The following is a 15,461-nucleotide window of genomic DNA, read 5'->3' as shown; positions in this document are numbered from 1 at the left end:
GTATAATTATTGGTATAAAAGAGGTTTTCAATACCCATTTCTAAACTGCATTCTAGCCTGGGCAAGAAAGCAATACTCCCATTCTCTCTCTCTTTCTCTTCCTTTTTTTTCTCTTCTTCAATCTTTTTCTTTCTTTCTTTCTTCCTTTAAAAAAAAAAAGAACAGCCTCATTATAAAAAAAAAAGTATATTGCTGTGTTAGGGAATTTTATCTACAATGGGCTGTGAAGGATTTGGGAAAATACTGATGATTAAGTAGAAAATTGATTTAGAATCTGTTTCATATAATATAATATGAATATAATAAATGTTTCATAACTTCTAAAGGTGGGATAGTTTATTTTCAAGTCATGAGACCTGAAAGTATAATTTTTCGAATGTTTTTACATAATTCTTTATAAGAAAAATGTAAGAAAAAGAAAGTATGAGTGCTATAAATATAGTTGAGTTTTGCCACAGGCCAGGAAAGTTTATTCATTTATTTATTTAAGAAATATTTACCCAACACCCATTATGCTCCAATTGCTGTTTTTCAAGTTGACCATACAGTAATGAACATATACGATTACTAGTTCTATATTGACCTTAATTTTTGAAGCATAAAGTGTTTTTATGTATGTGATTATTTTCATGCGTGTATGAATAATTAATACAAACATTTATTTTGGTCTCATATGTTTGGAAAAATTACAGTCGAGTAGAGAATATATTGCTATAGTATAAATCTTCTTTTTAAATGTTCAATGAAAAGGAGGAAGCTTCAATTAAAGAATATGAATCTCCTCATATTCAAAAGTAAGTACCACTAACAGGGATACTGTAGCAGTTACTTCTGTGCTGTAAAAAGATTAAAGGACAGAAATTGCCACATCATAAATAACTAGAACTTAATTGTGCTTGTATAGTTGATTGAAAGCAGCATGTTATTAAATCACACTGAATAATATAATGTTAAGTAGCATTTGTTACTATACAGCTGTAATTGTTGAATTTTCCATTTTTAAGGGCTCAATTCTAAATAATGTTTTCATTTTTAATGTAGGGCCAGTTTTCCAATTACAGAATTTTTATCTGTTTGTTATAGATTAAATAGGCAATACATAGAAGTTATCTCCATAGAAATTGATGAATATACTTTCTTTCTGAAAAAATTACTAAAAATAAATTTGTTTCAAAATTGCTTTAGATGATATATAATTGATATATAATTCCTAAATTGATTTTGAAACTGGAAGTCTTATTTGTCTTTAATTATTGCCTTTGCTACTTAAAACAGAGTAGGCTAATTCTTTTCTTTATATCACCATCAACACATGGTCCTTCAATTTACTTACATAAATATGTAAATTTAAAACTTTTAGTTTAACTTAATGCACAGGAAATGTTCTATACAAAGAGGAGTTACTGCATTCTAAAATTTTGTAATTTTCCAGTGTTGTTTGAAATAATAATGCTTCTAATTTTAGTATAATATTTTTATAATTTTAAGTATGATATATACAAGATTATTTCTATCAAGCTAATGATTTTTTTCCTTAATGTATTTATTTTTAACTTTTATTTTAAGTTCAGGAGTACAAATACAGATTTGTTATAAACACATATTGTGTGATGCTGAAATTAGGAGCATGATTGAACCTGTCACCCAGGCCTTGAGCATAGTTCCCAATAGGCAGTTTTTTGACTCTTGTCCACTTCCTTCCACCCCTTCTTGTTTTCCCCAGTGTCTGTTTTTCCTATCTTTATGTCCTTGTTTACCCAATGTTTAGCGTTTAGTTTACACTTATAAATGAGAATATGTGGTATTTGGCTTTCTGTTTCTGTGTTAGTTGATTTAGGATAATGGTTTCTGCTTGCAGCCATATTGCTATATATGATTTCATTTTTTTATGGCTATGTAGTATTCCAGGCTATATATGTACTATCTTTTTTAAAAAAATCTAATCCACTGCTAATGAGCACCTGGGTTGATTTCCATGTCTTTGGTATTGTGAATAATTCTGCAATGAACATACCGCTGTATGTGTCTTTTTGGTAGGATGATTAATTTTCCTTTTGGTATATATCCAGTAATGGGATTGGTGGGTTGAGTGGTGTTTCAGCTCTCAGTTTTTTGAGAAATCTCCAAACTGCTTTCCAAAGTGGCTTAACTAATTTTCATCTCCACCAACAACAAACAGGTGTTCCCTTTTCTCTGTAAGCTTGCCAACATCTATTATTTTTTAACTTTTTAGCCAAAGCCATTCTGACTGGTGTGAGATGGTATCTCATTGTGGTTTTTAATTTGCATTTCTCTGATGAGTAATGATGTTGAACCTTTTTTCATATGTTTGTTGGCCATGTGTATGTCTTCTTTCAAAATATCTCTCTGTTCATGTTCTTTGCCCACTTCTTCATGGGGTTATTTACTTGTTGCTTGCTAGTTTAATTTCCTTGTAGATGCTGGAATTTAGACCTTTGTCCAACACATAGTCAACAAATATGTTTTTTTCCTCATTCTATAGGTTGTCAGTTTATTCCTTTAATAGTTTCTCTTGCTATGCAGAGAAACTGTTAATTAGAAACTGTTTCTAATTAAACTAGAAACTCTCTAGTTTAATTAGGCCCCACTTGTCAATTTTTGTTTATGATGCAATTGCTTCTGAGGACTTAACCATAAATTCCTTGCCAAAGCTGACATAAAGAAGGGCATGTCCTATGAAAATTAGTTTAAGCTAGATGAAAGACTTTAAATGGAAGGCCCAAATTATGAAAATGCTATAAAAGCTAATGATTTTGTTTAATTTTTAACTCTTGTGGGTACATAGTGGGTATTCATATTTACAGGATACATGAGATATTTTGATTCAGGCATATAATGCATAATAATCACATTATGGTAGATGGAGTATCCATTATCTCAAGCATTTACGTTTTCTTTGTGTTACAAATAATCCAATTATATTCTTTTAGTTATATTTAAATGTACAATAAATTATTATTGATTTTAGTCACCCTGTTGTGCTATCAAATACTAGATCATATTCATTTATCTTATTATATTTTTGCACCCATTCACCATCTCCACTTTCCTCAACCCCACCCCACTACCCTTCCAGCCTCTGATAGTCATCATTTGACTTTCTAATCCTATAAGTTTGTTTTAACTTTTAGCTCCCACAAATAAGTGAGAATATGCAAAGTTTATCTATCTGTGCATGGTTTATTTCACTTAATGACTTTGAATTCTATCTATGGTGCTGCAAGTGGCAGGATCTCATTATTTTTGGTGGTTGAATAGTAATCTATGGTGTATATGTATCACATGTTTTAAATTTATTCATCTATAGATGAACACTTATTAGGTTGTTTCTAAATCTTGGCTATGTTGCATAGTACTGCAATAAACATGAGAGAAAGTACAGATAACTCTTCAATATACTGATTTTGTTTCTTTCGGATATATACCTAGCATTGGTATTGCTGGATCTTTTATGGTAGCTCAGTTTTTTGAAGAACCTCCAAACTGTTCTCCACAGTGACTGTACTAATTCACATTCCCACCAACAGTGTATGAGAGTTCCCTTTTATTCACATCCTCTCCAGCGTTTGCCTGACTTTTGCACATAAGCCATTTTTACTGGGGTGAGATGATATCTCATTGTAGTATTGATTTACGTTTATCTGATGATCAGTGAGCACCTTTTCATATGCCTGTTTACCATTTGCATATCTTCTTGAGAAATATCTATTCAAATTTTGGCCAATTTTTCAATTGAATTATGAGACATTTTCCTATTGAGTTGTTTGAGCTTCTTATATATTCTGGTTATTAATCCCTTGTTATATGGATAGTTTGCAAGTATTGTTCCCTTTCTTTGGGTGTCTCTTCATTTTGTGGATTGTTTCCTTTGCTGTGCAGAAGCTTCTTAATGCAATTCCATTTGTCCATTTTTGCTTTGGTTGCCTGTGCTTATGGGGTATTACTCAAGAAATGTTTGCCCAGTCCTATGTCCTGGAGAGTTTCTTCAATTTTAAAAAATATATTATCAGTTTCATAGTTTTAGGTTTTAGATTTAAGTGTGTTTAATCTATTTTGATTTGATTTTTGTGTGTGATAAGAGATAGGGGTCAAATTCTATTTCTCTGCACGTGGATATCCAGTGTTTTCCAGTACCATTTATTGAAGAGACTGTACTTTCTCCAACATATGTTCTTGGCACCTTTGTCAAAAATGGGTTCACTGTAGATGTATGGATTTGTTTTGGGGTTCTCTGTGTTGTTTCATTTTTCTGTGTTTCTGTTTTTATGCCAGTACCATGTTGTTTTGATTACTATAGCTCTGTAGTATAATTTGAAGTCCATACCTCTTTAAAAATAAAAAAATGGTGAAAAATCAGCAAGTGAGCTAATGCATGATTATGTTGTTGCTTTTATGTATCTTACCTTTGGACTTGAATTTGTCATAGATGGTTGCAACATTTTGTCCTGTGCGGGGAACAAAAGAGACCAGATAGCTTAACAAATTGAGTTGTTAATAAATGTAGGTTTCAACATAAGGTATTACTTTTCTTTTTTTCTTTTTTTTTTTGAGAGTCTTGCCCTGTCACCCAGACTGGAGTGCAATGATGCAATCTTGACTCACTGCAACCTCTACCTCTTGGGTTCAAGCGATTCTTCTGCCTCAGCCTCCTGAGTAGCTGGGATTACAGGTGTGCACCACCACGCCCAGCTAATTTTTTGTATCTTTAGTATAGACAGGGTTTCACCATGTTGGCCAGACTAGTCTTGAACTCCTGACCTCGTGATCCACCCACCTCGGCCTCCCAAAGTACTGGGATTACAGACGTGAGCCACGATGCCCAGCCAACGTATAGTATTAGTTTTCTTAAATGAATTTTTTAAACAGTTTTGTAAGGCTAATATTGTTTACATTCAGTTTTGTTAAATAACACTATACACTCAAATTTTCTTGATTCTTCTAGGTTACAACAGTTACATTTCAAGATTTACCAGGTTGTGTTCTCTCTACACTGGCAGAGTGTACAAATCTTCAATTTCTATCCCTTCGACGCTGTGGATTAACTTCTTTGCACAGTCTGAGTAATTGTAAAAAACTTAAGTACATTGATGCACAGGTATGCTCTTTGTTCTACTGTTATTTCTTCTATAATAAAATACAAAATGAATTCATGTTTACATTTCAGAAATGATAGTTTTGAAAAACCAATTACTAAACTAACTTGTAATTCAGGGTCTGAAGAGATCAGGTAGTATGCTAAAGTTTTTAGATGCAAAGAAAGAAGTTTATTGGATGGCATGACCTAAAATGACTTAACTTTTTTTGTAGCTAATACGGTCATTGTTTCCATTACTTTTTGCTGCACAACAAATGACTGTATTACTTAGGAGTTTAAGCCAACATCCATCTTATTGTTCATGGTTCTGTGGGCCATTAATTGTGCCCAAACGTCGCTGGGCATTTTTTTCTGATTTCTATTGTATTTACTGGGTCTCTTATGTAACTGCAGCCAGATGGAAGCTAGAGCTAGAATGTCCTAAATCACTTACCTTATGTCTGCTGCCTTGGCAGGAATGTCTGGATATGGGAATCTCTCGTGGCTATCTTGGGCTTCTTTCTAGGGTGGCAGGATCTCAAGAGCGAGTGTTCCTAAAAGACTAGCTGCAGTATGCAAGTGTTTATAAAGCATCTGCTTACATCATGTTGGCTAATGTTTTATGGCTAAGCCCTGAGGTCATGTAGAAGGGGACTGTATGGATATCCGAATATTGGTTTGTGAAGTTTACTGGGACCTACCAAAGTAGCAGTCTATTCAACTTCTCCTCTGGCTTCTAATGACTCACCTCCTTCCCACATGCAAAACATTCATATCCAAAGACACCAAAGTATCATTCACTTAAGGCATCAGGCTCAGGCTTGAAGCACAGGCTTTTCTCATCTAAATCAGATCCAGGAAAAGATGAGGTTTATCAGGTCCAGTTCCTTGGATTCATCCACTGAGGTGAAGTTCTCTCAACTCAGATGTCTGCAATCTAAAATTAAAAATTATCTACTGCTGCCCCACATACAATGTTGAGACAGGGCTTGATTAACAACAGTAGTCATTCCCATTCAAAATAGGAGAAACAAGAATGAAAATATATTCACTTTTTAGAACTTACATTGTTTAAAATACTTTATCCTCTGTATTTTAAAACAATGTTTGTAAATAAATTAAAAATTGATTATTTATTAGTTTACTTAATATTTTCATCCAAATAGTATAACAGGGTTATACTATTTGCTGGATTTGCAGGGTTATCTTAGAAATTAGAGACTCAGATACTACTTTGGAGATCCTTTCTCATCTTTCCTCTTTTTGAAAGCTTTAAATATTTCATTAATAAGCCATTGAAATAAAACTAATTACATTTATTCTTTGCTTCAGGAAAACCATATTGAGGCTATCGACTGTGAAAATTTGGAAAATCTCTGTGTTCTTCTTCTTAATAAAAATCAACTGACTTCTCTTCATGGTTTGGATGGCTGCACTAATATTCAATGTCTTGAACTTTCACATAATAGAATTACTCGAATTGGTAAGAACAATGAAATTTTAATATTTAAACATTTATTTCTCATAATTTATTTTGTTTCATCACCAATCTGCATATTTTATTTATCTTATGCTTTTAAAATCTAGATTAGAAAAATAAAAATTACTTTTAACATCTATAAAGGGAATATGCTCTCCCACCACTGGCCACTCTGTAGTTGTTAGCAGGCCCCTAAGTTAGTATATTTACTTCTCTGTTTCTCTTCCTACAACCAGTAGTGATCTGAGCTCTACTGGAATATAACACCTTGCTATCATACCATGATGTTTCTATGGGTCATATGCTTTCCAAATGCCCCAGCAATTGTAACTGTTTGCTGGTAAACCGTTTTCATCACCACTCTCGTTAGCTACATACATCACTTATACTAATCTTTCCTTCTTTAGATAAAGTTACTAAACCACATGAAAGGATTCATCAGGCTGAATCTCCCTAAACTTCTCAGTCCCTTCAGAGCTATCTCTGCATATCTGTGTAACTATATTGACTTCCTTCCTTATATCTTATAATTTATATAGGTAGAAATGAAATTCTCTTTTCTTACTTAAAGACCAGTCTTTCTATTTTTTTTTTTTTTTTAGTAAATTTTTTGTGGACCCAAGTTTATCTTTTTTTTTTTTTTGATATGGTCTTGCTATGTTGTCCAGGCTTGTCTTGAACTCCTGGGCTCAACAGATTTGCCTGCCTCAGCTTCCTGAGTAGCTGAGACTACAGACATGTACCACTACACTTGGCTAGTCCTATTTTTTATAAATATTCCCATCAGCCCCTTTGGACCTTACTTTATTATTTTTCATCAGCCTTCTGTCAAAATGTTTCTATTGCTGTGGACTTTCTCTCACATTTCTAAATGAACATAAAAACAAAAAATAAAATGAAAGGAAAACTTTTCCTTTTACCTCACATTGAGTTCTATCATTGTCTCCTCTCTCTTCTTGTCCTTTATTGTCAAGTTTTGGGAAAGAATGAATGTTTTGTGTTTGCTTTCACCTCTTATCACCCAACTTCCTTCTTCTCTACACACTGAAATTCAGCTCAAGTTACTTCTGCATTATTGCCAGTGTGATGATTCTGAAACAAAAAATGTATCATATTATTCACCTCCTGGCTTGAATTTCTCTATTGTTTTTTATTACTTCATTCATTATGAAATTATCAAGGGCCTTGGTAGGGGCTTAATAATGGTTAATGAAAAATCAAGGGTTGCCAAAAAGTTAGGAACTGGATTAAAACTTTACTTTGTTATAGTACAAACGCTTGAAATATTGGACTCCCAGAGGATACCATACTGTTTACTTTTTCAGTCTTATAATCACTACAAAGTCTAATCTAGACTGAAGTATCAGAGTAGAATAAGCATAGATAGGCGAATAGAAGTAAGCCTAATTTCTATGTTAGGCCTGGTTCTACTATTAGTTTTGCTTGTTTGCTTATATTTTGTTTTCTTCTCTTTTCATTGTGGAAAATTTCAAACATTTATAAATGTAGAATAATACATAGAAATTCCATATAATCATTATTTATATTAAACATTTATATCATCTTTACTTTTTTCTTAGTTTTGATTTTGTTTTTTCTTTCATAATGCAGATCCCCAAAACCGTGAAATTCCAGTCCTTCATACTTCAGGAGAGAGTTTTAAATAATATGGCCCTCTCTTTCTTAACTCCAGTGCATTATAACACATAATGGAATTAATAATGAATCCTTACATCAACTGACAGCACATAATCAAATTTTTCTAATTTTCTAAATGTCTAGGTTTATTTGAATCATAACATTGATAATGACTATATGTTACATTTATCTGGGTCTTTGAAATCTCTTTAAATCTGCAGCAGTCCTCCTACCACTTTTTTTTTCCTGCACCATTGATTTGTTGCAGAACCTGTGTGAATTGTCTTACAGAATATCCTGCCTTCTGGCTTTGTCCATTTACTTTTTGTTAGTTTTATTAAAATTGTTTCATTAAGCCCTGTATTTTCTATAAATTGAAGTTAGTTAAAAAAGGTTTGATTAAATTCAAAAGTAAGATGCTTTCATAGGAATTCTTTATGGGTGGTGTTCTGTGCTTTATATTTCATTACATCAGCATTCATACAGTATTTGACAGTTTACTTTTATTGATGCTACAATTGAGTGTTGGGTATAGCTGATGATAGTCTAAACACTCCATTATGAAGTTCTCCATCAACCTTTCATCTAATGTTCATTCATTGATTAATATGACCTGGGTCAATTAATGCAGCAGAGGATGTGATTTGTGAGTTTTCTATTTGATCATTTCTTTAATTTGATTTTATAAAATCTTTAATTAATCAGAACTATTTTGTTACCCTGAAATGGTTTGTGGCAGAATGACAGGCCTAGACGCTTACTATTGAATTGACAAATTCTTAGAGTAAGGTCTTAGTGACCCTATTTACCTTCAGTAGTGCCAAATTTTTTGTTTATTTATTTACTTTGTTTTACTACTTGTTCTAGTCTTCTCTCTTGCTCTAAATATTCTAATGAAAATACACATTTTTTATAGCTCAGAATATTTCAGTCAGTTGCTTTGTTTTTTGTTTTGATACTCTAATTGTTTTGTCTTGTGTACTTGAATTGAAGATAGCATATATGCTTTAGACGTTATAGCTGTATTCATTTTTTCTTCCACTATGTTCCTCGGTTTACAGCAAGATAATATAACCACGTGCCTGTCTTATCTATAAAATATCATTAAAACAACAATGCCACTATTACTATGGACGATATAACTTACTAATTTTAAGATTTCTTTACATTTTTTGTCCTTGCACTGTCCCAAACAGATGCGATTAAAACAGTATGTTATAAAATCATTTGAAATGCTTTATCTTTGGGGATATGCTATAAATTTGATAATTTAGTTCACTAAATTAACTAATTTGATAAATTAATTCACTTTTCTGATTTGATTGTTTTACTTTTATGTGTAATACTGATTCATGATTCCAAAATGAGAACTATATTAAAAAAGCATACTGAAGATATTGTGCTTTAGTCCCTGTCCTTTTCACTCTTCTCCCCCCGTTTAGTTTTATATGTGGAAGTTTTGTATAATATGTACATATATAACATATATCATATGCAAAACATATATGTGTGTATCTACATATGTGCACATATCTAAGGAAATATATGTATGTATGTTAAGCCTCTCTTTCACAAAATGTAGCATATTTTAAGCACTGGTTTTTATCTTGCTTTTTTTACTTAACAACATATTATGGAATTTATAACATTCTTTTTCCATAGCTACTTAATATTCTTGTGTGAAAGGACCAGAGTTTTCCCATTTTTGCTTTGCTGATGGATATTGCATGGTTCCCAATCTTCCACATTACCACAATGAATATGACATCTATTTAATTTCATACTTGGTCAGATATGTCTTCAGGTTAATTTCCTGCAATTTGTATCATTGGGCCAAAAAATATCTACAATTTAGGAAGATAGTGTCAGACTCCCTTTGTATATGTTGTGACTGTTCTCATGCTGCTAATAAAGACATACCCAAGACTGGGTGATTTATAAAGGAAGGAGGTATAGTGGACTCACAGTTCTACATAGCTGGGAAGGCCTCAAAATCATGGTAGAAGACAATGGAAGAGCAAAGGGACATCTTACATGGTGGCAGGCAAAGGGCTTGTGCATTTATAAAACCATCAGATCTTGTGAGCCTTATTGACTACCACAGGAACAGTATGGGGGAAACTTCCCCCATGAGTCAGTTATCTCCACCTGCCACTGCCCTTGACATGTGGGGATTATTACAGTTCAAGGTGAGATTTGGGTGGGGACACAACCAAACCATATCATTCCATTTAGTACTTTTACCACAAATATATGATAATACTAGTTTCTTGGCTTTTTTTTTTTTTCTGTTTATTATGCTATTCTTTTCTAATTTTGAGTTAAATATTTAATTCAATTATTTTTATTTTTTTTTCAATCTTATTGACATAAATACTTAAATCTATAGATTTTCCTCTGAGCAATGCTTAGTCTGTAACTTTTGACATGTAGATCTTTTCATCAATTTTATAATTTTAGGGTTTAAAAAAATCTTTTACCTAAGATTTAAAATTTCCATATAAAGATCATTTTTTGGTGATTCTTTTTAGTTTTATTGCATTATAGCCAGAAAATAATTTTTGTGCTATTTCTGTTTTTGGAACTTATTTTGGCTCTCTTGCTAATCTAATATGTGGTCAATTTTCATGAATGCTTTAGGTGTACTTGAAAACAAGACAGGATTTTTTATTATTGGGTTAAAGAGTATATTTTGTATGTATACGATCTACCTTACTGATTTTTTTTTTTTAAAGCTGTTCTGTTTGCTTGATTTACTTTGGACTGAAGAAGTTGAGTTATTGTGAATTTGCCTGTTATTAATCACCCTATTTTTTGGTAAATTCTTTGGTTTCTGTTTTATGAAAGTTGCTGCCATTTTAGCTTTGACTATTATGTTGCCTTCATTTTCTTTTTAATGCCTTTGAAACTAAATTCTACCTTGTCTAATATGGTTTATTTTTATTTGTGTTTGCCTACCTGGCCATCTTTTTTATTTTTAACCTTTTGAATCAAGTTTAGACATTGACTTTTATACAGTATAGATTTAGGTTTTGTTTTTGCTCTAAATTAAAATGTTTTTTTCTCATATAAGCTATAACCACTGTGTTTATTAATTCAACTAATATATTTGATTTTAGTTCTATCATCCTACTCAGGTTATTCTCTCTTTCTGGAATAAAACCTTGTTGCCGATACATGGAGTCTGCCATCACTTGTGCACCTCTACTTCTTATCCCTTGCACAGGTCTGGATTCAAACTGGATTATGTTGGTCCTAGATATTACCTCACTTACAAAAAATTCAGATAATAATTTTCTTATCTCCCACTTATAATGGAATTATAAATTGTGTTTATTTTTTATTTTGCTACTCTTTATGAATTTCTGAAGGAGGTCTGGGGAGAATCGGATCTAGGCAGTAACCATCATCTCCTTTATTTTTTTAATGTGGGTAAAATATAGCTGTTTTCACAAAGTAAGCTTTATTTTGCAACCATTTCAAGGCACACTTTTGAAAATATAACATACAATATGCTCTAATGTGTTTATTTGCCCATGTTCTTGTGCTGCCTGCTTTGGGATCCCTATGGCTTCTCCCATATGGAAATACTGATAGTTTTGGTACAAATATTTTTACTCTAAAATTTTAGTTTAAAATAACTTTATTGTTGTTGGAGTGAAGGCAAGTGCATTGATAATGTATGTTACCATATTGGCACACGCTGAAGGAAACTTAAAAAGACAAAAAGGCTGTTTGTAAAAAAGAAATGCTTGCATTCCCATTTACTTCATTTTCATTGCCAGCAGTGCGGTATGGGATTTTTTTTTTTGTAAGTAGTGGATTTCCTGGGATAGGATATCAGCAAGATTTATGTGAAAACTGCCATAGTATTAATTGATGAACCTGAGGCATCTCTCACAGAGCACACAAGGTAGAAGACTTCTTTGGTGTCTGTTTGGTACAATGAAAACTCTGTTTATTGAGTGAAAGAATAGTATACATGAGAAAGTAGATTTTCTGAAGAGCAGTTGGAGTCTGTTTTTTATCTTCAGGAACTGCTTAGAGATTCTGGTTGAGCTAAGTGAAAACCATAGATTTTGTCTTTCAGTGATATATTGATGCTAAGAACTCTTATGAAGGGACACAAAGATAGATTTGTGTTTATAAGTTAGTGAGTTACTATTCCATGCTATAATATTTCTTAAGGAGGTGAAATAAAATTGGAAGCAATACCACAGTATTTCACATTTGTAGTTTCAGGTTTAATTTGTTTCTAATTCTTACTGGGCTATAGTTATCACAGTAGTTAATATGCAATGCTAACTCTATTCTTTTTATTAGAATATATTAATATATATTTTATTTGATGTTTACTATTTGCATTTAAGTAAATGAGAATAGTGAATGTGTCAATCTTTTTAAGGCAATGTATTTGAAGTTAGTTATGAATGTTTTCCATTCTAATTAAACTATGCAGTTGTAAAATAATTCAGCACTTTTGCCTAGGTTTGATTGCTATGTCATAGCTCATAGTGCCTGGAATAATTCTTGCTTTCAAATGTTGTCTTTCAATCATTGGGAGGAAAAATAAATAGATCTCTAGACATTTTGCTTATAAGAATCTTTTTCACTATTACTTATTTAGTGATTTTTTTTTTTTAGTCCACTAGATGGTGCTAGCTTACTTTTTAGTTTTGGAGGGCAACACAATGCTTAAGCTGAAAGGGGTCTTAAGTATCTGCCAGTCTAGGCTGCTTACTTTACAGATTAAAAAACACAGACCCACGTAGTTTTCATCTAACTCATGGCAGAGGCAGGGCTGGGATCCAAGTTTCCTGATTCCTGTTTCAGTATTACTGTTTCTATACAACATGTATAATTCTGAAGTACTTTTGCCCTAAAATTAAAACATCTCAAATGCAACTTAGTATATTAGTATTTTTCATGTCTGAAAAACCATCAGACATGGCAATCAGTGAATAGCTGAAGGAGCTTGATCTCCGTCAAACATTTGTTTAGTGAAAAACCTCCAGCCTAATTTAACATTTTTAGTTTTGCTGTTCCTTACAAAATTTTCTTCCCTGTGGCGGGAATGTTTTATTAGACCATTGGCTCATTTCTGTGGGAAGAATTATTTGAAATTGATATTTGTAGAAAGTATGGCTGAATGCTAATTTTGCCGTGGGCATGGGCCCTTTGAAGAGTAAACACACCGAAGTTTTATTCTGTGAGATCTAGGAAGCTTTAAAAGAGCTTTTAAAAGAATATATTTAACCAGTAAGCTAAAGAATATTTAAGCAAGCCTCTATATTTATTTTTATTATATTTAAGTCCTTTGAAAAGGCTCTTTAATATTTTTGTGTCTATTGTTTGTTTTGCTTTGTATGGGGCAGGGGAAGAAATATCGAATATTTTAACTGGGAAAGAATAGTTTTCTTAGAGGTGTTAAGGAATTAATGGCTAAGATAGGTCTTGCTATAAGTTTGTTTTTTGCTCAGTTGTCAGCCTCTATTTGACATAAAGAATGTGTAAAATTAGGACAGGTATGGTGGCTTACGCCTGTAATCACAACACTTTGCGAGGCCAAGCTGGGCAGATGGCTTGAGCTCAGGAGTTCGAGACCAGCCTGGGTAACATAGTGAGATCTCATTTCTACTAAAAAATAAACAATAAATAAAAAATAAGCTGGGCAGGGTTGTGCATGCTTGTAGCTGCAGCTACTTGGGAGGCTGAGATGGGAGGATCACTTGAGCCTGGGGGAATCAAGGCTGCAGTAAGCTGAGATCACACCACTGCACTCCAACCAGGGTACCAGAGTGAGACCCTGTCTCAAAAAATAAAAAAAATAAAAAATAATTTTTTTTTAAGATTTAAAGGCAAAGGGTAGCAACCTACTCTAACTTCATTAACATCTAGAACCCCCTTCCCCGCTTTCATCCAAGTGCATTTATGGATTCAGTTACTGTTTAATCTAAAAGTCTACTGTGAATAGACTTTTTTGAATGTATGTTAATATTCTCTTTCCCCTTTAATATTGGACTTAAATAGCCCTCTTTGAAGCCTTATCTAGTCACCACAAATTTATAAACTCCTTGTTTTATTAAGAATAATTATTGGGAAATAATAATAGCTTTCATTTTCAGTAGCTATCATGTGAAAATCCTGTATATACTACTTTAAAATATTATTTTTAATCCTCTTAGTTAGGTGAAATCACCATCACTCTATAAATAACAGAGCTGAAGTTTGGAGAAGTTAAGTAACTTGTCTACCTTAAAATACCTAGTTTGAGAATGGGCCTGTTTTCTAAACAAAAAGTTATAGTGAGAAGAAGGGTATTGTTACACAGTTTTGTAAATCTCTTTAATATCTAACTTAACACAAGACATCTGGGTTCTCATATTTGCCTCTGCAGTCAATTTGCTATAATATCACAAGTCATGCAGCTTCTGGAAAACTCCCCTATACTCCCTTGAGCTAATGAGAGTGAAAAACACAAATAGCATCTTAGAATTGTTATGAAAACATTATTGACCTTACAGAACCTTTAAAAGCATCTCTGGGAGGTCTCTGGACCACACTTTGAGAACCACTAGTTTAGTGTTCATATGATGTATCTTTTTCTATTTTTTTACTTAAAATATTTCTACAAATTTTGTTTTTAGTTTATCTCTTTTTTGTAATATGAAAATTTGTTGATTTTGTTGTTGTTTTATCTGTACTGGCTAACAAACTCTAGCTGTGATTTGTAGCCATTAGTCCTTAGCAATTAATTAGACATAATCAATAATTTCATGTAATCATTGATATATTTGAGATTAAATCAACTATCTTACTATTTTTTATTCTGATAGCTCTACCTTTTTTTAAATTTTCTTTCCCTTATTTGGTTTGATTGAGGTTTTAAATTATTTAATTTTTCTTCTTGAATTGCCAGTTATATATTATTTTTCTATTTTTTTAGGTTACTATAGATATTTCATCAATAGTAATATAATATTACTGTACTATGGTAGAATTACTATGTAATAATATGGTATAAACTTTCTATTGCTCTTTATTTTGTCTTTCATCTACAATGTTCCTTCTGCCCAAAGGACAACTATTACTAGTTTCTTTATTGTAGGTCTGCTGGTGATGAATTCTTTCAGATATTATTTGCTTAAATATGTTTTTAATATACACGCACACACACATACCCACAAACACACATATGTACGTGTGTGTGTGTGTGTGTCTATTTGAGGTATAGACATATCATTTATA

General features: G+C 32.3%; 1 protein-coding gene across 1 annotated transcript in view; it reads left to right on the top strand.

Moving 5' to 3' along the window:
• Positions 1–15,461, top strand: part of LRRIQ1 (leucine rich repeats and IQ motif containing 1) — a 219,348-nt gene that overhangs the window by 23,787 nt on the left and 180,100 nt on the right. The window contains exons 9-10 of the mRNA XM_012442102.3: positions 4,964–5,116; positions 6,428–6,578. Coding sequence (XP_012297525.2) covers positions 4,964–5,116; positions 6,428–6,578 — 304 coding nt within the window. The remainder of the gene's footprint in view (positions 1–4,963; positions 5,117–6,427; positions 6,579–15,461) is intronic.

The sequence above is a fragment of the Aotus nancymaae genome, unplaced genomic scaffold (assembly GCF_030222135.1).
Source record: "Aotus nancymaae isolate 86718 unplaced genomic scaffold, 86718_ANA_hifiasm-v0.15.2.pri h1tg000016l, whole genome shotgun sequence".
Taxonomy (NCBI): domain Eukaryota; kingdom Metazoa; phylum Chordata; class Mammalia; order Primates; family Aotidae; genus Aotus; species Aotus nancymaae.
The sequence above is the reverse complement of the archived record's forward strand: the minus strand, read 5'-3'. Positions and strand labels throughout refer to the sequence as shown.